A 23,013-nucleotide genomic window follows, 5' to 3' on the forward strand; every position below is an offset into this window, starting at 1 on the left:
ACTCCCCTCTAAAGGGATTTGTAAGTTCCAGAGGATCTTGAAAGAGTGATCCTTCTTCCCAGAAAGTTTATCAGAGTTGGTTGTTACTTTAAGGAGTCCCTTAGAACCTGTCTGCAGAGTCTTCTGGAAGCATCTCCTTGTCAGCAGCCTGGGAAAATCCCGACAGCTGGGGCCCTGAGTGAGAGGATCTGCAGCCCCTCTGGGGGCGTTCTGTGTTAGAACGTGCCTTTCCTTCTCCAGAGACAGAGACTGATAAACAGCAGGGCTTATGCCAATGGAGAGTCCGAGGTGGCCATCAAGATCCCGATTAAGCACACGGTGGAGAACGGGACGGGGCCCAGCAGCGCCCCGGACAGAGGCATGAGCGGGACGCGGAGGGACGAGGTCGTCGCGGAGGCCGGTGACGAGACGGAGAACGAGAATGAGGACAACGAGAATAACGAGAACGATGAGGAGGAGGAGGACGAGGAGGATGAGGAAGGGCCATACACGCCCTTCGACCCCCCGTGTAAGAGCCCCTGCTGGGGCTGGGCGGGCAGGGCGGGCTGGGGTCCAGAGCTGTTTTGAGGCCACTGACTTGATGCGTTTGACCGGGTGACTGTTCTGATACCAAATTCAAGGACTGTCTGTATGGCCGTAGGAATATTTATATTGTGTTAACTTTTACAGTGGGTGAGATTCACAGCGGGTCCAAAGATGACTAAGTTGGCGACCTTCGGGCCTGGTTGAAATGCAGGCCTTTGGAGGAGGAAGGCTCTGTCAGTGGTTCCTTGGGACCCTGCTGGCCAGGTAGCTTGGTGCTGTGGGGAGGGTCTTCCCGCAACTTTACCCACCCCTTCACGGTTGGTCGGGGCACTGTCCTGACAAGGCAGCCCTTGGGGGCCCAGGTCCCAGGACCTGCTGTCTCCAGGGTGGGCACCATGGGAGATGCAGACATGTGATTCGGGCAGAGAGCTCCCGAATCACACCTCAGGGGCTGGCCCAGGGGTCTCCCCATTTCTTGACAGGTCAGGGCGCATGCAGAGGCTGGTAAGCTCTCCGAACCCCGGCCACAAGGGCAGTGTCCTTGTCCGCCGACTGCTGCCTCCAGTAAAGACTCAGCTGAGCCAGCAGCCTTGCCCTCCAGCCCCACCATTAGTGGAACGGGTGGACCAAATCCAAAGAATTCTGCCTGTCTTCCCGACCTTCCAGAAGTTTCTGTTTCAAGAAAGTGTTTGCTGGTCCAGTTCATATTCACTGTCAAGTATGTGAAGCTTAATTAGCCTGTGTGTCCTCCCTGCAACGTTGGAACGTAGTGGGGGCTGTCAGCTCTGAGGAGGAAGTGCTGGATCCACTTGAAAGGCCGTTTAACAAGGAGACATGGGTGCAGTGTCACGGTCGAGTGTTCCTTTCGGATGCGGTGTCCTTCGGGGCCCCTCTTTGTGTCCAGCCAGTAAAGCTCGGGGGGAAACGGGGTCCCTGAAGTGTTCCTGAGATTTCAGCCTGGTCAACTGCCGACCAAAAGTAACTAGAAAACACCACCCAGATTCCCAGACCCCAAATCACCCAAAGTTGAGTCATCACTTGTTAGTAAAAATGTATCCTGGCTCCTTATCCATTTTGCCACCTTTGGTGACATTTCTTGGCAACCTTCCTATCGACCAGGACAAAAACATGTTAAGGATGGAATGACTGGTCCCCCACTCCTCCCTTGTAAGGCCTCATGTTCATTTCCTGTTGCTTTGTAACAAATGAGCACAAGCCTTGCAGCTTAAACTCGTTGGCTAGCTCAGGTTCTGGGGGCCAGAAGTCTGGCACGGCCTGGCTGGGGATTCCGAGGCTCGCGGGGCAGTGATGAGGGGGCCAGGGCTGCGGTCCTTGCCAGAAGCCCCAGCACACTCAGGTTCCTGGCAGGGTGGTTCCTGCTGGTTCCTTGTGGCTGACAGCTGGGGCTGCTCCCCACCCCACGGCCACCGTCTTCTTCATCCCATGGCATCTTATTTCAAACGAACTGCATGTGTTGTGTCTGGTACTCCCCACCCTGCTCGTGGTTCTAGCCTCCTCTTCCGCTCGCGAGGGCTCCAGTGATGACCTGCCTGTCTGGAGGTCAGCTCTGCTTCACAGTGTAACGCAGTCAGGGGTGGTGGTTCAGCCTCCCCACAGGCTCTGAAAATTGGGGCACAGACCTTGGGGGCCGTGTCTGGAATTCCACTCCCTCCCCAGCCCTTGTTTGCAGAGCTCACCATCAGCCCTGTAACCTCGCTCCAAGAATAACCACTTGGCTGACGTCGTCCCTGATGAAAGAGTTTGTAAGTGGCCGGGTGCTGTGTTGGCCCCAGGGCCCAGGAGCCCACACACACTCCTCCAGGAAGACAGCAGAGTCACAGGTGTGAGAGCATACAGACCGCATCACTCAGGGGGACAGAAGGGCCCCTTCGGGTCACAAGCTCCCTGCTTCTCCCCTGGACGCGGTACCTCCAGGCCTAAGTGTGAAGTTTCGGGGTATCCTGAACTCCTGCTCCCCACCCTCACCCCAGGATTGCAGTGCACATGTGGAGGCCGTAGGGTCTCCCCACACGTCAGCAGGCACGGCTGCAGGTGTGGGCTCAGGCACCCACGTCAGGCACCCTCCTTCCTTTGGAAGCGCAGCCCCACAGGGAGAACGGATGCGCTGTGTGGCCCTGCCACCCCTGGGGGTCTCAGCTTCACCCCGGGGCCCTGAGCTGCTGAGGCAGTCAGTGGGATACCGAGTCCCCCCTCGCCAGCCCCTCTCCTGTGGGCATCTTTGGGGTGGGCTCTGACTTGGGTGATCCAGGTGGGGCCCCGGGTGATGCCGATGCTGCTGGTCCGTGGGCCCCTGCTGGGTGGCACGGGCTTGAGGCCTGGGGTCCCCCAGCCATCCGCAGGGTTCCTCTGCCACACCGGGGAGCAAGGCCAGCACCCGGCTCTGCCCCTGGAGAGAGGATGGGCTTGTCCGAGAGTGGGCCCCTGTTCCGCTGCACCAGCTGCGGAGAAACAGCGTTCAAGGCCGGGACTGGGGGCTGAGTGTCCAGCCACGCCTCCCCTGGGCAGCGCTGCCTCCTCGCAGCGGTGAGCCAGCAGAGGGCACTCGAGGGTCCTCTCAGGCCAAGACACTTGGGCCACTGGGTGGGGCTCTGTTTCCCTCCCACGGGAATCCTGCAGGGACCTGGATTTGCAAGTTTCTGCCACTGAGGCTTGACTGGAGTGTGTATCATTAACAAGTACATAATTGTGTAGGAGCATACAAATAGAGGAGTATAGGACATGCATGCATACGTGTGTGTACATGAATATGGGTGTGTGTGCACATATATAGCATGTGCACATGTATGATTGATGTGATGCATGCATATAACATGCTTTCTATATACTGTATATATTTAATATGCTGCATCTGTGTGTGCATCCTTAGTCATGTTCAACTCTTTTCATATACCCATGAACTATAGCCCACCAGGCTTCTCTGTCCATGGGACTCTCCAGACAAGAATACTGGAATGGGTTGCCGTTTTCTCCTCGGGAGATCTTCTTGACCCAGAAATCAAAACCCACATCTCCTGCATTAGCAGGCAAATTCTTTACCACTGAGCCACCTGAAAAGGCCTGATGTGTTGCATATTAATACACAAATATTTATATATATTTAATATGCTGTATAGTATATAATGGGCTTACCCAGTGGCTCAGATTGTAAGGAATCCTCCTGCAATGCCAGAGACCCAGGTTCGATCCCTGGGTCAGGAAGATCCCCTGGAGAAAGGAATGGCTTACCCACTCCAGTATTCTTGCCTGGAGAATGCCACAGACAGAGGAACCTGGCAGGCTACAGTCCATAGGGTGGTGAAGAGTCAGACATGACTGAAGTGCCTGAGCACAGCACACATGCATCATGTATGTGTCTGTATGTCTGCATGTGGGAGTGCTAAGTCACTTCACTTGTATCTGACTCTTTGTGACCCCATGGACCTTCCACAGACGAGGAAACTGAGACTCAGGGAGTTTAAATAACTGAGGCACTCAATTCAGACAGAACAGACAGAATGGGGACGATAAGAAAGCCCCCCCTCTCTCCCGCTAGAGACCACCTTGCAATCTAGGGAGACCAGGGGTCAAAAGTGATGTCATGTAACTTAACTGCAATTCTAAGAAAATATTTGGAGACTGGTGAAAGATGTATAAAATAAGTGCTGGATGCTGGTATACAATTATAAGATAAATTGTGTTAAACATTTTAGTCATCACTTTTCACAATGTAATTTTAAAAATACCTCAACTCTGGTGGGAATACAAACTGGAACAGTCATTTTAGAAAACAGTTCAGCAGTTTCTCATAAAGTTAAAAAAACACCCACCCTATGACTCAGCATTTCTACTCCTGGGTCTTTGCCCGAGGGAAATGAAAACATGCCCACAAAAAGATTGACACAGAAAAGCTTACAGCCTCTTTAGTTGTAATACCTGAAAACTGGCAACAGCCCAAATCCCAGACACAAGAGAATGCAGTCTCACTGCAATGTATTCACAGCCTGGAACACTACATAGCAATTAAGAATGAATTACCGATCCACGGATGAAACTCAGAAAGCATTATGTTGAATAAAAGAAGGTAGAAACAAACAAACAAAATACTGTACGATTTTATTTATTTGAAGGTGGAGAACAGAAAGAACTCCTCTATGGTGGTAGGGGGTGGGAAGTTGACCAGAAAGGATGCACAGAGACCTTTCTGCAGATCTTGGTTGATACTTCTTTTCAGAGGTGAGTTAGTACTTAATGCAGGATGGCTTGTTGTTGTTGTCGTTTAGCCACTAAGCAGGATGGTAGTCGTGGCCAGAGGAGAGCTGATGGGTTTTTCAAATCTGAGGCTACAAGAACTCATGGTAAAACAGTCACCATTGTCTCTGGCACTCAGCACTCAGGCCGCTGAGATGGTAGGACAGGTTATCACTAACAGATCCGTCATCTTATCCACAGCAGCAGGCCAATAGAGCCAGGAGGCAGTTATGAATTTGCAAATCCATAGCAGCTTGGGATGTAAACAGTAAGCAACGCTTTGGCAACCTGGAGAGCTTTAACATCATCCATCAAAATTTCCGCAAGTTGTCGGACGATGTTGAGAAATTCCACTAGGTGGCGGTGTGTCTGCTGACCCCCTTAGACTCTGGGAAGATGTAGCTGCCTATCCACGGGGAGGACTGCGAGGGGGCTGGTGGTGTTTACCGCCCCTCCTCTGCCTCCACCCCAACCCCACACTCTTCCCTGCACCCCGTTTGTATCCTGAGAATCCTCCGCATCCTTTTCCACCTGGCTCCATTTGCCAAGCCATCCCCCTCAGCTCTGTATTACTCAGAAGCTACACATCCTGTCATTTTGAGGCCTGCCAACAAGTGGGCACTTTCTATTCCTCTTGGTCTTGTTGTTGGTGGAAAGGAGCCTTTGCGGTAAGGAGAGCCACGGTCAGGCTTAATGTCTGGGGACACTCATGCTGAGGATGGAGCCAAAAAATGCACCTGATTTGTTTGTTTGTTTGTTTTGCCTTTGTTGTTTTCCCAGCTGGCAAACTGGAAACAGTGAAGTGGGCGTTCACCTGGCCCCTGAGCTTCGTCCTGTACTTCACCGTCCCCAACTGCAACAAGCCCCGCTGGGAGAAGTGGTTTATGGTGACCTTCGCTTCGTCCACGCTGTGGATCGCAGCCTTCTCCTACATGATGGTGTGGATGGTGAGTCCAGGACCCCAGGGTGCTGGGTCCCTCCAGAGAGAAGCACTCTCAACCAGAGGGGAGCCAGGGCAGAGGTTTTAGACCAGTCACCGTATCAGCCAGCTATTGCTGCTCTACACTGTGTGACAACCAGCCCTAGATTCTGTGGCTTAGAATCAGAAGAGCTCATCCTCCTGCTCATGTGTCGGCAGGGAGACTGTGGGTGACTGGTCTTACTGGGAACCAGCTAAGCAGTCTGCTTTCATCTCCAGTGTGGTTGCCTTTGGTTCAGGCAGCAGGTGGGGTTCGTGTCTGCTGTGTGTTTGCCCATTTTCTTTGGACCAGTGGCTACCTGGGGAGTGTCTTCTCACAGTGGGTCACTGGGATGCAGGAGGGCAAAGGCAAATATGGGGGCCTTCTGGGGCCGTGGCTTGAGATTTCCACCCACCCTCCATCTGCCAAGTATCTGTGGAGTGGGGGACATACACCCCACCCGCTCTGGTGGGAAGACCTGCAGGGTCACAGGCAGCCAGCATGGAGGCAAGGTGGGAGGCCTGAGAAGTGACACTCCATCCGTCATAGTCACTCCCCATCTCAGCTCAGTTTTTTCAACCAGAAAATGAAGTCACTGAACCAAGTGAATGCTCAAGGGTCCCTTCTGAAGCTGAAACAATGATTCAAGAGTTGGCATTGATTGAGGGACCTTCGCTCAAAAGCATTTCTGCCCTAAAGCCATCCTAGGAAACCCAGAGTGTACTCACTGCCCATGCATGATGCTCGAGTTGAACTGGGGAGTGGCCCTAATTCATTATAATTGGAATTGGGAAGAAATTAAAAACCATGACATATGTAGATCTAATTGTGCTTGAGCATCAGGTAGAGATGAAATATAAATGCTGGAGAATTAAACTCAAGAGCCAAAAAAAGTTCTGGAAAGATTATTTTGGAGGTAATAACAAATGTGTAAACCTGACACAACTAACTCATAGTTATCCCTTGCCTTCAACATCACAGACTTTTTTTTTATTTTCAATCCAAATCTCATAGGCAGGGGTCTCTCCCTCATGCTGTGTCCATTACCGTTTTTATTTGACCTTCCCATTGGGTGCCAACTTTGGGGAATAGCATTGGCATCCCTGACCTCCCGGTGTCCAGTGGTTTTTCTCTGAAGTCCACTAACATGCAAAGTAGCTGACAGATCGTAGGCTCACTGTCTTCCTGTTTGCCTCCTTCCACTCTGGGGGAGGTTTGGAGAAGCCCTGGGAAAGGGCCGGGAGGAAGGGGAGACCAGGAGAAACCCTTGGGACCTGATACAGACACCTGGAGAATAGCTTCCCAGCACTCCAGCCTTGGCTGTAACCATGGTAACCACAGGAACAGTGGGGACAGGGTCCTCTTCCAGCTCGAGCCCCACGGAGCAAAACCAGTTCGTGCAGGGACCCCGCTGAGGGTGAGAACAGAAAAACATGGGTGAGCAGGACACTTGCAGCTCCATTGCACAAAAGGCTCCAGAGCAGCCACAAGAAACTGCTGTGTTTCTGCGCCTCCCTTCCCTCCCTGGAGCATGGAAGGAAGAGAACCCGAGGCCACCGTAAATCTAGTCCAGCACTGGGCGGAAATGAGGCACACAGCCTCCGCTTGAAAGACACCAAGCCAGACATCCCAGCAGATTTAAATAACATCCCCCAAACCTTTGGAGGGGAGGGAGTGAGCCTAGACTCCCATGCAGGGATCCTGGAGAAGCTGGCAGGAGTGGGCTACTGGCCACATGCCGTCTGCGTTTCTTGCCATTTTATGGAACATGAGGGGTGGGCGCATCCCACAATGACCTAACGTTTAGCTCCTGCACGTTGTCCTCTCCTGAGGCCAGGGTACCCAGAACGGGTCTCTTTCCACTCACTCACTCGTGCTCACTCGTGACCTGCCCCTGGTCATTCTGTCTCACCCACTGCTGTCCTCCCAGTTTGCCCATCTGAAAACTGGGAGCCAGAATGAGCTCATTTACAGAATAGAAGCACTGCCTCTGGTGTTGACTTAACCCCTCCCCTTGTGTACACAGAGGTGCTGCCCATGCCCTCGGGCCTGATGTCTGGGGCAGAGGATACCCCAAGGCCGCTTGGAGAATGGAGATAATACCAGTAGTTATGCCCTGGGTTTTAGTGAGAGTTAAGTAAGTTACACTAAAGTGCCTGAGTTCTAGGCAGAGGTAAGCCACCATGGAGCAGAGGGTGATGTGGGCAGAGATGATGTTCCCAAGCTGCCAGGAAGGGAGGGGAGAAAGCTGACGGCTTTTCTTACTAGACTGGGTGGTGTCATTCAACCCCCTCCCACCTCTTGTAAAGTCTCTTCACGCAGCCGACCTGAGACGTGGACAGTGGAGTTCCTAGCACAGCACAGCAGCCATCCATTCTGGGTCCCCAGGAACATCCTGAGTTCAAAAACTGTCCCGCTGTTGCCTTTTTCCAGCAACTCTATTTCTGCTCTCTCAGGCTGCCTGCCTCACCCAAAGGAACATGTGTAAAAGGCCAGTCTTTGGTTGGAAAGCATGGGCTCTGTAACTACCTCTCTATTCCCTGAGACATTCCTAGGCCTCTGTCTTTGACACGGAGTGCAGACGCTGCCCCTAGAGAGACTGCCCAGGTTGCAGACTCTTCAGCTTTGGTGACAGGGTCGACAGGCAGGCAGGGCTGGCATCGGCCCTCCGCTCACGGCCTCTTCCTGCCTCCCTCCCTTCCCCCCACCCGCCCCCAGGTCACGATCATCGGCTACACGCTGGGGATTCCTGACGTCATCATGGGGATCACCTTCCTGGCAGCTGGAACCAGCGTGCCCGACTGCATGGCCAGCCTCATTGTGGCCAGACAAGGTGGGGCCCGCATGGGGAGGGCTGGGAAGGGAAGCCAGGCCTCCCTACTTTGGGGGGCAGGGGGAGCTTACACGGCAGTTACCAGGGCACCGCATCCCAGCCGTGCAGGAACACCAGCCACCTCAGTGCCAGGCTGGTGAGAAGGCTTCCTGGCATCAGAATAACAGGGAAACAAGCCAGAAGATCCACCCTCGAGAAAGGCAGAGACCCATATACTAGCGTGTCCCCTCATCCCCTCTGGGGTTGTATTGCTTCTGTTATTAAAAATAGTAAGAAATACAGTGATAGCTGACATCTGCTGATGATAGCCCCACACCGAACAGAGCAATTTGGACACGTGATCTTACTTAATTTAACAATTCTATGAATTAGGGACAGTCATATATCCATTTCATGGATGAGGAAACTGAGCTTAGAGAGGATGGACCCCGTAGCCTAAGATTTACTCCCTGCAGAACCTCTCAAAGCACCAGCTGCCAGATGTTACTCTTGAGTGTGTAACAGACCCTTCCACCCTCAAAAGCAAGATCACAGTCTCCCCACCCCTGGGTGGGAGCCCCCCAGATGGCCGTGTACCTCCAAGCACCTACTCTCGTTTATGAACCTGATTTATGTGGGAGGAGATTGGTTTTCAGCAGTGTGTAGCTGCCACCCTTAGCAAAGTGTCCTCCACTGGTCCTCACAAAATTCTACTGGTTACATTATTTTCCTTAATGTTGCTCAGTTATTTAGAAGAAGACTCGGATATGGCGTGGAGCAGATGGGTAATGACACTGAACTGTGTGGGTCGGTGAACTCATGAGCCCTTTATAGACTGTTGAGTTTATTCCTTTCCACAGAATGTTTCAGAATTTTTGCAACCAGATTGTTTTATGAATTACATTTAATCAATGATCATATTTGAAGTAAAGCTCAACAGTTCAATAGAATGTGTATTTCGTTCTATTTATTGAAAATATGTATTCAGTGACTATTTTATAATCAGAATCATCCTACAGTGATGGATGGTCTGGGACAGCCCGAGCACCTGGGCTGGCCCACCTGCCCACCAGGTCTCTGGCTGTCAGACTAGGGGCTGGAGAGAGTCTTCAAGGGCTGGGACACCCCCCAGGGACCACCTTCCTCACTCCAGTGACCTCTTGTCTTCACAGGCATGGGGGACATGGCCGTGTCCAACTCCATCGGGAGCAATGTTTTTGACATCCTCATCGGACTTGGCCTCCCCTGGGCACTGCAGACCCTGGCTGTGGATTATGGATCCTACGTAAGTGGAATTTTCTGCTGGTGACCTCGGCCACTGGGACTGTGTCTCAGGGCAGAGGAGGTGTGGAAATACTCGCATTGAGGGGAAACAAATTCTCCTGGCCAAGTCTTCTCAAGGCCAGGCCCACATGGGGACATTCAGGACTCAGACGGAGCTGCTACAAGCTTTGGGAAAGGGTCAGATACTAAACACTTTAGGCCCTGTGGCCTGGATGGTCTCCATCACAGTTGTCATCAGCTCCACTGTGTTGTCCTGAAAGCAGCAACAGGTGATGGAGGGTCAGTAAACGTGGCTCTTTCAGTCTGACTTTATGTATAGAAACTGAAATTTGAATTTCATATGACTTTCACATGTCATGACACTTATGATTCTTTTCAAAACTTTTCAACTGATGAAAAATGTAAAAACCTTTCTTCACTCACGGGCTCTGCAAAAACAGCGGAGGGGCCAGGTTTGGCCCACAGGCCCTAATTCACCAACTCTTGCTCTGCGGATTTGTTTTGCACGCAAAATATTTTATTCCTGAAGGAAGGGACACAAAGTACATGACGCTATCTCTGCCAGGGATCTGGTGACCGTCACATTCCGCAGTGAAGGCCCCATGCTCTTTCTCAAGACCAAGCCAACTCTGACTCCAGGTGGATTTGCAGATGGGGACTTGGGAGTTCCAGCTAGATGTCAGTGCTCTTTCCCAGCCTGCCAGATTGTTCCCCCTCTGCTGAGGGGCACTCCTGTCCTGACACTGTCCAGAGATGGAGGGAGAAACTGCAATTAGAGGCTTCTCTCTGTGTCAGGGAGAAAAACGGGATGATGCCTCTGTAGTGTTCATACCCAACCCAGTGTTGGCGCTTCTCTGAACGTGTTATTGAGCATGCTTTAGTCTATCTGTGTAATATGTTGTAGGTAAGTGTGTTTTCCAAAGAAAATATCATGGCTCGTTTATCAGATGATGGTGGCTTCCAAGTTGCTTCCCTCGCAGCTGTTTCAAGTAGGGAGAGTGTGTCCATTGATGAAATTTCTAAACACGGGGTGAGAAAGTCCATACATGTTTGGTTCATACGAATCTACCTGTTGGCAGGAAGGTTTCACCAGAGAGTTAAGATAAGCACAAGAGGTTGGAAGGAAGCATTATGTGTCCTAAGGAGCTGAGATCTCTTCTCTGCTGTCTGTGAAATTGGGAGATGACATGGTGATAAAGGGGGGGTCTGGGAAAGCTCCTTACAAGAGGTGAATGTGAGTTGAAGTCTGAATAACCAGGAAGGGGCAATCATGGGGAAACTGGGGCAAGGCAGAGCAAAAACATTCCAGGCAAAAGGAAACAGCTGTGCAAAGGCCCTGAGGCAGACATGCACTCAGCCTGTTGGAGAACAGGAAGGGGACCCATGTAAGTGGAGCAGAGCAAGCCTGGGGATGTGTGGCCTAGATGTCGCGCAGGGGCAGACCACGTGGGTGCTCTTAGACAGTTAATCAGAAATGATGACATTCAAACTGATGAGGTACATAGCTTCACAAAACGATGTTTCTGATGGCTTTTAGGAGATTCAGCAGCATGAGTTTTGTGGGGTTTTTTTAACTGTGTTTTAGTCAATCTTACTTTAATTACCAGAGAGACTAAACATTCTTTTCCGCATGTATCGGCCTTTTAGATTCTTCCTTCAGATAATTATCTCTCTATGCCCTTTACCCAATTCTCCATTAGAGGGTAATGGTTTTTTTTGTGTGTGACTTTTTTTTTTCATCTTTCCCCATATTGTTTTTTTAAAAATGTATTTTATTGGACTATAGTTGATTTGCAGTGTTGTGTTAGTTTCTGATGTACAGCAAAGTGATTCAATTATGCATGTATATGCATTTTCTTTTTCATATTCTTTCCCATAAATCACACATTCCCACCTACATGTAAGGGGGCTCCGGGTCATTCGTGGAGCTGGCTACCCAGGAAGGGGAGGAGACGCGGATAAGTCCTGCGGCCCGGGGTGCCAGGTCGCGAGTGGAGTCCAGACAGGAGGGACCTGCTGGATAACCTCTCACTGGGGTTGTAGAGCAGCCACGGTCCACGAGTGCCCCGCTGTTGTAGGGTCTGTCTCTCTGCCATCCCAAGCTGTCCCCTCCACCCCCTCTAATCCAGCCCTGAGCTCCTTTTCCTGGGTCACGTGTGGACCGCCTCCCTTCTGGGTAACACATCCTTTTCTGTACTTCAACTGAGAACAGTATTTTCCATTTAAGCCTCGCTATTTCCTTTCTTTTTTTTTTTTTTTCTAAATTTTTATTAGTTGGAGGCTAATTACTTTACATCATTACAGTAGTTTTTGTTATACATTGATATGAATTAGCCATGGATTTACATGTATTCCCCATCCCAGTCCCCCCTCCCACCTCCCTCTCCACCCGATCCCTCTGGGTCTTCCCAGTGCACCAGGCACGGGCACTTGTCTCATGTACCCAACCTGAGCTGGTTATCCGTTTCACCCTAGATAATATACATGTTTCAATGCTGTTCTCCTGAAACATCCCACCCTCGCCTTCTCCCAGAGTCCACAAGTCTGTTCCATACATCTGAGTCTCTTTTTCTGTTTTGCATATAGGGTTATCGTTACATCTTTCTAAAGTCCATATATATGGTTACGTATCTGTAATGGTCTTATCTTTCTGCTTACTTCGCTCTGTATAAGGGCTCCAGTTTCATCCATCCCATAGACGATCATGACATGTGTTTTAATGGGTTTGAGAATTTCCAGTGATGTATGTACCTCCCAGCTCCAATTCCCTCTCTGCTGATGGGGCACTCGGGTCCCATGATCCTGTCTATATAAACATGGGCGATGAAACATTGGGTGCATCTTCTCTTTCAGATCGGTTGCCTTGGTGTGTATACCCAAAGTGTATGCGCTGTCATAACGGTATTGCATTCAGCTTTTAGTCTATCTGTGTTCATAGTGTGTAGCTAAGTTGTTTCCAAAAAACATGATATGGGTGTTTATCCATTTGCTTCCACACCCTCTCCAGCATTTCAATTGGAATTGTGCTTTGATGCACCATCCTACAGGCGTGAGAAGTACCTCATTGTGGTTTATTCATTTCTGATTACTGTAGTGAGGAGCTTCCCATGAGTTAGATTAGCCATCTAGATGTTTGGAGAAATTCATTGTTGAGTGTCTTTCTCCATTTGTAAAATTGGGATCATTTATTAAATTTCTGGAGAGCTTAAGAGGTGATTTGTTGGGTTAATTTGAATTAATCCTTGGTCATGGGCTCAGCTGGGCAAAACATTTCCCAGGTCATAGGCTGTCTTCCCTGCTATATTCCCTTGTTGTGAAAAAGCTATGTAAGTTGGTCATCAAGCCCTTGGTGTTTTGGCTTATTTCTAAAAATTCTGGTGTGGGTCTTAGAGGATCATGCGTGAATTTGATGATTCAATGATTTGGGCCTAATGTTCCCTAGGATGTTTGATAGTTTTAGGAGATTTAGACAATCAGTTTTGTGTTTTTTTATGTAGTTTTAAAAGTGTCTAGTTTCATTCTTCTTCAGGTAATTACCCATGTTTTCCCAATCACCATTTAAGAGGTTGTTTTTGTGTGTTGTCCTTTCGATACGAGTCACCTTGATTCTGTTTTGCCATTCCCAAAATAATCTCCAGGGTTTTCCCAACAGTCCACAAATCTAAACTTTCCTTTTTTAGTCCTTTTTTCTGATTATAGAAGTAACTTCTGATCTTCATAGAAAATCTGTTGTTGTTCAGTCCCTCAGTCATGTCTGACTCTTCATGACCCAGCACTGGACTGCAGCACTCCAGGCTTTCCTGTCCTTCACCATCTCCCGGAGCTAGCTCAAACTTATGCCCTTTAAGTCAGTGATGCCATCCAACCATCTCGTCCTCTGTCATCCCCTTCTCCTCCTGTCTTCAATCTTTCCCAGCATCAGGGTCTTTTCCAATGATTCGGCTCTTCACATCAGGTGGCCAGAGTTTTAGCATCAGTCCTTCCAATGAATACTCAGGGTTGATTTCCTTTAGGATTGACTGGTTGGATCTCCTTGCAGTCCAAGGGACTCTCAAGACTCTTCTCCAACATCACGGTTCAAAAGCATCAGTTCTTCAGTGCTCAGCCTTCTTTATGGTCCAGCTCTCACATCCATACATGACTACTAGAAAAACCATAGCTTTGACCATATGGACCTTTGTCAGCAAAGTAATGTCTCTGCTTTTTAATATACTGTCTAGGTTTGTCATAGCTTTTCTTCCAAGTCATAGAAAATTAGAGAAACTTTAACTAGAGAATTATAATCAGGGAAAACTCTGGAGCAGAGCCTGCCCAGTTGAACTTTCTGCAGTGATGAAAATGTTCCAGCCATGGAATGTGGAATACAGTCAGCCGCTAGTCCCATGAGACAGTCAAGCACTTGACATGTGGCTGGAACAAGTGAAGACCCTACTTTGTCCGACAGTCATTTACCCACACTGTCTCCCTGCTGCTGGAGCCTGAGTGTGAGACCTTGTCCACTTGGCATTTGCCATCCATGCAGCAGGACATTTACCTTGTTTAAATAGAGAATACATTTTATTTCCTCAATTGTAGGGATGAGCATTCCTCATACATCAGTAGCTCCTGAGAGCGTTGCTGTATTTCAGCCCAGTTAAATAATGTGCATTCATGGTGGTGATTCTCAGACATCCAGAAAAAATTAAGAGTAAAATCCCACAGGCATTGGTGCAGCTCAAACAGCCATTGCCCGCAGCTGCAGTAAGAGGTGAGTCTACCACAATTTCCATCTGCATGTCGGAGGAACCACTCTGGATCCTTCCGTAAAGGTGACCCATTTGTCCACACCCTGGTCCCTCCACAGCTTCCATCGGGCCCTCTGGGCCAGCCCGCCACACCCAGCCACACTGTAGGGGCACCCGTGTATAACTTCATACCGAGATACAGAAGTTGCTTGCAAATATAATTTCAGGCTCATGGAAAAGCAAATTTAGAGGCTTATTGGTCTTGAATGTTTAGTCTTCCCTCATCTCCACCTCCACCTTTTTCTAGGAGAGAGTGTTCCTTCCGAAAGGACAGTCAGGGGCCTCCACCTGTTAGCATTTCAGTGACCCCCATGACATCTTCCTGTCTCTCTGACATCAGTATTCAGCGGCCTGTATGGGTTTAATGGCCTCCCCACCCTCGCAAGGGAGCTGCTATGGTTCTGAAGCCATTTTTCCATCTCTGCCTAGCTGCATTTCCAGGTCATGATTACTGGATAAATTACCACTGAGACAGCTGTTTTGTGCAAAGTATTAGGTTCAGGCTTCTGACAGCAAGGAAGGAAGGCAGTTGCACAGATTTTGCATTTCTCAGTACTTGTGTCTTGCTCAGAAGCCAGCTAGCTACCTAAGTGCCCCCAGTAAGAGCTATTTCTAAAAGTTGGTTTGGAAAATGAGTACTTCTTATTCCATTTCGATGATAAGTCTCTCCTACCTGCTCCCACCAAACTAAGGAAGTCACCAGGCAAGCTCCAGGCAGCTAGGGCAAAATCTAGATTTCTGAGCTGGGGCTTAGAAACGTCAAAGAAACCCAAGAAGCAGCAAACAGGGGCAGCAAGGGAGTCTGTCTTTCTCTCTCTCCAACTAAGAGTCCACCTTATTCCAGAATCCACGGAGGTAAAAAGAAGTGATCGGAAGCGTTCTCCCCCCACCCCTCTGTCCAGGTCACTCTTCTACTCAGACACGAATTGACTGCCTTCTCTGTGCTGAGCTGGTAGCCGTCACTGGGGCTGCCTCAGTGAGCCAGACAGACACCGTCCTGTGCTCCCGGAGCCCCAGCCTCTGGGAGGACATGACCACACAGTGTGACCCCTGCCCTCCCAAGAGCTGGCCATGCAGCATTCAGGGAAGCATGTGTCTGTGGGCTGGGGCCAGGCCACCTGGATGCGTGTGGGGAAATGCCCCTTACCCTGAGAAACTGAGATTATCAGAAGCCAAGCAGGTAAAGGTGAGAGGCTTTTTCTAAGCAGAAGGAACAGCTAGTAGAAGACCCAAGATAAGAGAATGTTCCAGGCACTGAAGGACCTGAAGACAGTTCCTCTGCCTGGGGGTGGGTGTGGGGGGGTGGGGATGTGGGAGGGACAGGGATGAGTGGCAGGGGTGAGCTGGAGCCCAGAGAGGCCACGTGGACAAGGACACAGAGAGCAGTGGTCATGGGGACAAGGAAGCGGGTGGTGTGATTGTCCATCCTTTGAGGAAGAGAATTCCAGCTGTAGTGTGGGGAAAGGGTCAGTTCAGTTCAGTTCAGTCACTCAGTTGTGTCTGACTCTTTGTGACCCCATGGACTGCAGCATGCCAGGCTTCCCTGTCCATCACCAGCTCCCGGATCTTACCCAAACTCATGTCCATCAAGTCGGTGATGCCATCCAACCATCTCATCCTCTGTCATCCCCTTCTCCTCCTGCCTTCAATCTTTCCCAGCATCAGGGTCTTTTCAAATGAGTTCTTCACATCAGGTAGCCAAAGTATTGGAGTTTCAGCTTCAACATCAGTCCTTCCAATGTATATTCAGGGTTGATATCCTTTAGAATGGACTGGTTGGATCTCCTTGCAGTCCAAGGGACTCTCAAGAGTCTTCTCCAACACCACAATTCAAAAGCATCCATTCTTCGGTGCTCAGCTTTCTTTATAGTCCAACTCTCATATCCATACATGATTACTGAAAAAACCATAGCTTTGACTAGATGGACCTTTGTTGGCAAAGTAATGTCTCTGCCTTTTAATATGCTGTCTAGCTTGGGCGTAACATTTCTTCCAAGGAGCAAGTGTCTTAATTTCATGGCAGCAGTCACCATCTGAAGTGATTTTGGAGCTAAAAAAAAAATAGTCTGTTACTATTTCCATTGTTTCCCCATCTATTGGCCACGAAGTGATGGGACCAGATGCCATGATCTCAGTTTTCTGAATGTTGAACTTTAAGCCAACTTTTTCACTCTCCTCTTTCACTTTCATCAAGAGGCCCTTTAGTTCTTCACTTTCTGTCATAAGGGTGGTGTCATCTGCATATGTGAGGTTATTGATATTTCTCCCAGCAATCTTGATTCCAGCTTGTGCTTCATCCAGTCCAGCATTTCTCATGATGTACTGTGCATATAATTTAAATAAACAGGGTGACTTTATACAGCCTTGACGTACTCCTTTCCCAGAAAGGAGTCTGTTGCTCTATGTCCAGTTCTAACTGTTGCTTCTTGACCTGAATACAGATTTCTCAGGAGGCAGGTAAGGTGGTCTGGTATTCCCATCTCTTTCAGAATTTTCCACAGTTTGTTGTGATCCACACAGTCAAAGCCTTTGGCATAGTCAATAAAGCAGAAATAGATGTTTTTCTGGAACTCTCTCACTTTTTTGATGATCCAGTGGATGTTGGGAATTTGATCTCTGGTTCCTCTGCCTTTTCTAAATCCAGCTTGAACATCTAGAAGTTCACAGTTCATGTACTATTGAAGCCTGACTTGGAGAATTTTGAGCATTACTTGGCTAGCATGTGAGATGAGTGCAATTGTGTGGTAGTTTGAGCATTCTTTGGCATTGCTTTTCTTTGGGATTAGAATGAAAACTGACCTCTTCCAGTCCTGTGGCCACTGAGTTTTCCAAATTTGCTGGCATACTGAGTGTAGCACTTTCACAGCATCATCATTTAGGATCTGAAATAGCTCAACTGGAATTCCATCACCTCCACTAGCTTTGTTTGTAGTGATGCTTCCTAAGGCCCTGTTGACTTCGCATTCCAGGATGTCTGGCTCTAGGTGAGTGATCACACAATCGTGGAGCCAGACAAGACAGAGGGCAGCCAGACCAGTTATGAAGCATTTGTAGGTAAAGCAGAATATGTGACTTGGGGGGAAAGAGCCCCCAGGGGAGCCAGGGTGGGAGTGCATATTTAAGAGACAGTGTCCAGGGTTGTGCTTAGAACCAGATGAGGTGTGATGTGCCTGAGGGTCGTCCTGGTGGAGACATCAGGCAGACAATGAGATAAATTCAGAGGCAAGACCTCTGACAGTCAAGAGTGTTAGTATGGGTTTTTAAGCCTAAAGCTCATACAGGGAGTAAGTGTAAACAGAGAAGAGAACCAGGACCATACCCTAATGTCATATAGTGAGAAACTGTCCAGGGAAGGAGGCTGGGGGGTGGTCAGCCAGAAAGGGCAAGGATGAGCATCCTGTTTCCAGAAAGACTGACCACATGGAGGAAGGCTCTTCCCAAGTTCCTCCTAATGCCATCTGTCCGCTAGCTGTCCCCTCCTCCGAGAAGCCACCCAGCCATGTCCACTGCCTCTTCAGTCACATAGTTGGGGAGGGGGGTGTCATCTTCCCTCACCCTCTGAGAGCAAAGCTGTGTCCGACTCAGCCAGTGCACCCAGAACCTACCAGTCAGTTTTCAATGCTACCACATCTTCCTACTCAAGGAAGAATGTTCTCGAGGATAAACATTCCTAAGTCGATCTCCTGGTATACAGTTTCTGTTCCAGTTGCCAGACCAGTTTTTCTTTTTCTGCAAACCCTGCCCCAACCCTGGGACAGCTGCAGGGAGCCCTTCCCCACTCCACTCTCAGTGAGGCCACGTGAACAGCTTGCACTTGACCTTGGCAGGAATACTGACACTATGGAAACCAGGAAAATGCAGAAACCATTGCCAGGGCCTGGCCACAGACTGTTCCCACGGACCTAGTGAGGTAACTGGGGAGCGTCTGGGGGCTTCGCAATGAATGGTTCTTCTCAAGGCTGTTCTAACAAGGCCCTGGGGGCTGCAATGATACCACCCAATCCCCTTAAGATGAATCTTGCTCTTGAGATTTTAGGAAAAATTAGGTGATATTTGGGGGGAGGTAGGGTCTTTCCTGGGTCACCAAGGCCTGAAGCAGATTCCATCTCACCATCAAAGTTTTAGATCCCTCCCAAAACCACTCCATTCTGAAGATGAGGGTGGGGTGAGGACTTCATTCCGGGTGTGGGGGGGAACCCAGTAGGGGGTAGACAGGTGTGACCAGAGAGGTGGGTGGTGGCACTTCCAGGGCTCAAGGAGGTGCCTCAGACACAGACCACAGATGCCAGCGTGGGCTCCAGGGAGGCAGGTGGCCCCACCAAGATGGTAAGAGGGGCCCAGATGCCACCCTCGAAAGTTCTTAGCAGGTGGAGAAAGCCCTGGCTTTTCCCCTGTGCCTTGCACAGTCCCCTTCTAGACTCTTGCACCAAAGAGTCTCGAATTTTCAGGCTGAAGCCTGATTCTTAGTGCAGACGTGACCCCTACCAGCTCCATGGCCTTGAGTAATACTGCAATTTGTAGTAAGAAATATATGTTTGGTCTTTTTTTCTAGCACAGAGCTCCTAAAAGCCTCAGAATTATCTTTTTATGTGAATGAGGTGACTTTGGGACAGCACCTAAGGATGGAGCTGGTTGGCAAGAGAACCAACCCTGTGATTTGAGGGCTGGAACTTTGCATCCCAATACTGTGAACTCTGGGGCAGAGAGAGGGGCTGGAGGTCCCTCAGTCAGCAGCAGCAGTAGATTTAATCAGTTGTGCCTTTGTAACGAGGCCTCCGTAAAAGCCCCAAAACGATGGGGTTCAGAGAGCTTCTGGGAACACGTGGAGATGCGGGGAGAGTGGGTCCCGAGAGGCCTGGAACCCTGAGCCTTTCCCCTCACCTCGCCCTGTGTGTCTCATCCATCTGAGTCACATCATGTTTTAACAACCAGTGACAGTAAGGAATGGGTTTCTCTGAGCTCTGTGAGCCCTCCGGCAAACCAGCTGAACCCGAGGAGGGGGTTCCCTCTTGGAACCTCTGTGTGAACCTCAGATCTATAACCTGCTTATCAGAAGCACAGGTGACAACCTGGACTTGTACCTGCATCTCCAGTAGGGGTGAGGGACACAACCTTGCAGGGCTGAGCCCCAGCTTGTGGGATCTGATGGCACCTCCAGGTAGGTAGTGTCAGATGAAGGACGACTAGCTGGTGTCGCAGAATTGCTCGGATGAGTGGGGAAACCTGCACCCCCCACACACACACACACACACACAGTGTGAGCTGAGTCTTACACACACACAGTGTGAGCTGAGTCTTACACACACACACAGTGGGGAAACCCCCAACACACACACACACAGTGTGGCGGAGTCTTACGCACACACACACAGTGTGAGCTGAGTCTTACACACACACACACACACACACACACACAGAGTGTGAGCTGAGTCTTACACACACACAGTGTGAGCTGAGTCTCACCGGGGCCAAGGGCTCCACTTCCTGGAGCCTGAGCTGTCTTGCCTTTAGGCAGCTCAGGACACTTCAAGGAGCTGCTGCGAGAACTCAGTGCAGCCCGTGTGTGTGCACACACTCTGGGGAGAAAGCTGCTGTTCCAGTTCTCATTCACTTTCCTACCTCATGTCACTGTTCAAGGAAAGCCTCCCATCCTGTGACGTTACATAGTGTAAAGTCCCAGCTGGACATATCCATTTGGAACTGAAGCCTCAGCAAGTGTTCAAACCACTCAAGTCAGAAAATGCAAAGTGACAACCACATGTGTTCTGAGTTATAAACCAATTAGCGAAAATCCAGGGGCTTCTTGTTTTTCCTAAAAGAATTTGCTGGTCGGGTGGAGCTGACCTCAAAACATAGAGAGATTTTTACACTGCGATGTGGGGGAGGTCAGTCTTTGAGGCTGGAGGTTCAGGTCCTTAAACAAACGGTGTAGGATTCAGGGGGCTGTTTTATGAGCCATATGCACGCAGGAAATTGGGGGTGACGCAGTCTCTGTGTGCATTTGCACTAAAAGACACATCCGTGGAACCTAAATTCCTGTTGACTCAGGAACCAGCCAGCCTCCTGTTTCCTCTCCAGCAACTGCCAAGAGGGAGTTGGAGAGTGAAAATTCATAGTTTTGAAGGCAAGAAATAAAAACAACATTAAATGTCAAGGCTGAACAATCTGAGTGCGTTGCCTGCTCTCAGAAGGGCATCACCATGGGGACCGCCTGCCTTTGCACCTCCTGGGCCTCGCATCTGTGAGGCAGGAGCAGGGGAATGCTGGTTTAGGTCCACACTGCACTGTTGAGGCTCCAAGTCTTGTCCAGAGGTGAGAATGGTTGGTGAGATTGTCTGGCTTAGCAAGACCCCAAGAAACTGGTTTTTCACGGGAGTAAGACTTATGCCCTTGAACTTCCCTGGTGACCCAGTGGTTAAGACTCTGCGCTTCTATTGCTGAAGGCACAGGTTCTGATCAGGGAACTAAGACTATGTGTGCCTCATGAGAAGTTGCACTGGACAGGGCTCCGAAGAATTCCAGAAATTGTTGTTTGTATTTTTTTTAATCTTCCAAGTTTGTCTGTTAACCCCACTGTGTTACCGTGGAAAACAAACAAAATATCAGAAATTGAAATGTTAACTCTTCTTTGCCTGTTCAAAATAGCAACCCTCACTCACCACTTCCTATCAAGTTCAGGTGAAGGTCACAGACATTTGAATGCAAAAGAGATTAAAAAGCTTAGTCAGAGGCAGGTATGAAGGTGCGCAGGGGAATGTTGGTAGGTGCCTGGGGCCCCGCCCCCAAGGGGCCCTAAAAGATTCTATAAAAAAAAAGAAAAGCTTAAGTTATATTTTTCAAAATATTGCTCCCATGACCCACGTTATTAAATTCACCCTAAAAGTTGTGTGTTGGGAAACTGGAAGCTCCCTGGAAGTCAGGTCCCCCAGGAAATAAGAATCAGGCCGCACAGGATGGAGAATTCAAGTGGCCACAGGGCAGTCAGCTGCTGGAGGGGGCAGGGATGGGGCTGAGGGTGGACCAGGCCAGGGTGCCCCCTGGGTGTCGAGGAAAGCTCCATCCCCACTGAGCAGCTGCCATTTGCCCTCCATCCTGGAGGAGGGTCTCGGCCTCACTAGAACTCACCACCCCGCACTTGGCAGATGTGTTTCGGGAGCCTAACTCTTCCTCTCTTACAGACTGTCGTCCTCTCTTACAGATTCGACTGAACAGCCGGGGGTTGATCTACTCTGTGGGCTTGCTCCTGGCCTCCGTCTTCGTCACGGTGGGTCTGCAGCTCTCTCCACTCTCCAGTCCCCACCTCTCCCCCCACCCCCTTGGGTTCTCTGGCTACAGAGTCTGTTTGGACACCAGATGGGCTTGGCCTCCCGGTGGATAGGGATAGTAAGTCTCGAGGTTGTCCCATCTCATGGCTGTGTCCTCCACAAGTGGATCCTGGCAACCCACGAGAAAGCCTCCCTTTCTGAAAGGAGCCAGCCTCCTCTCAGAAGCGCAGCCTGTCTCATGTCAAACACAAACATTTATCAAAAGCAATAGTGGGAATCCCACTTTTTCTGCAAGCTGAGGCTACAGAAGGTTATATTTCAATTAATTGACTATTCCAGGTTCCTAAACATCTCCATAAGTCCATAGATGTGACCAACACTCAAAGACTGAGGACAGACTTGCCGGACAGTGAGTGCACTTTGATGCCACTGCACTGCCTTGGCCATCCATCCACTTGCATAAACTATTCCAACTCAGTTGACATCTTTGGTGGGAACAAGTTCACACCACCATGTGGACTGACCCACATGCCCTAAGTGTCTGATAACGTACACGTATGCTACTGAATTTTCACAGTAAGAAATGCAATGTGTTTTTTCCTGAATTGTTCAAGGAACTATTTGTTGAATCACACCTGTCATAAGAACATAACGTATGTAGAGAATGGGAATTCATGTGGGCAGGAGAGGTCATTTCCAGGACCAGCATGCAAGTCCAACATCAAGGTTTTACCAGATCAAATACTGCCTTACACAATAGTGAAAACCCATCTATTCCTTCTTTTCAGGAGGTTCTTCAAGTTGGTATGACTTAGGGTTATTATGCTTGTAACTGTCACACAAGTGCTTACCGTGGGAATTTCCCCATCTGGAGCTCACCGCACTCGAATAGGTAGTCACTGGTATCAGCCCCATTATACAAACCGACCAGTGAGGCCCGTAGGGACCTTATGTCTGACCTCCGAGTGCCCGCTGGCTTGCAGGTCCACTGCGTCTCAGGATGCTGTGGCCGGGCATTCCTGGGACAGGGTCTCACCACTACCCCTCTGCCCCGGAGGGCTGTTGAAGGACTGAAACGAAGTGGGGCTGGGAGGAGAAGCAAGTTCCCACATCTGAAGTTTTCAGTGCCTAACTGA

General features: G+C 49.7%; 1 protein-coding gene across 3 annotated transcripts in view; it reads left to right on the forward strand.

Annotated features, from left to right (window-relative positions):
- The window catches only part of SLC24A3 (solute carrier family 24 member 3), a 421,173-nt gene that overhangs the window by 396,086 nt on the left and 2,074 nt on the right, over positions 1 to 23,013 (forward strand). For all 3 annotated transcript variants that reach the window (XM_070472206.1, XM_070472207.1, XM_020878614.2), the window contains 5 exons: positions 241 to 508; positions 5,554 to 5,720; positions 8,451 to 8,565; positions 9,717 to 9,829; positions 21,811 to 21,876. In XM_070472206.1, the coding sequence (XP_070328307.1) occupies positions 241 to 508; positions 5,554 to 5,720; positions 8,451 to 8,565; positions 9,717 to 9,829; positions 21,811 to 21,876 (729 nt within the window). The remainder of the gene's footprint in view (positions 1 to 240; positions 509 to 5,553; positions 5,721 to 8,450; positions 8,566 to 9,716; positions 9,830 to 21,810; positions 21,877 to 23,013) is intronic.

Source organism: Odocoileus virginianus, chromosome 9 (genome assembly GCF_023699985.2).
Source record: "Odocoileus virginianus isolate 20LAN1187 ecotype Illinois chromosome 9, Ovbor_1.2, whole genome shotgun sequence".
Lineage (NCBI taxonomy): Eukaryota > Metazoa > Chordata > Mammalia > Artiodactyla > Cervidae > Odocoileus > Odocoileus virginianus.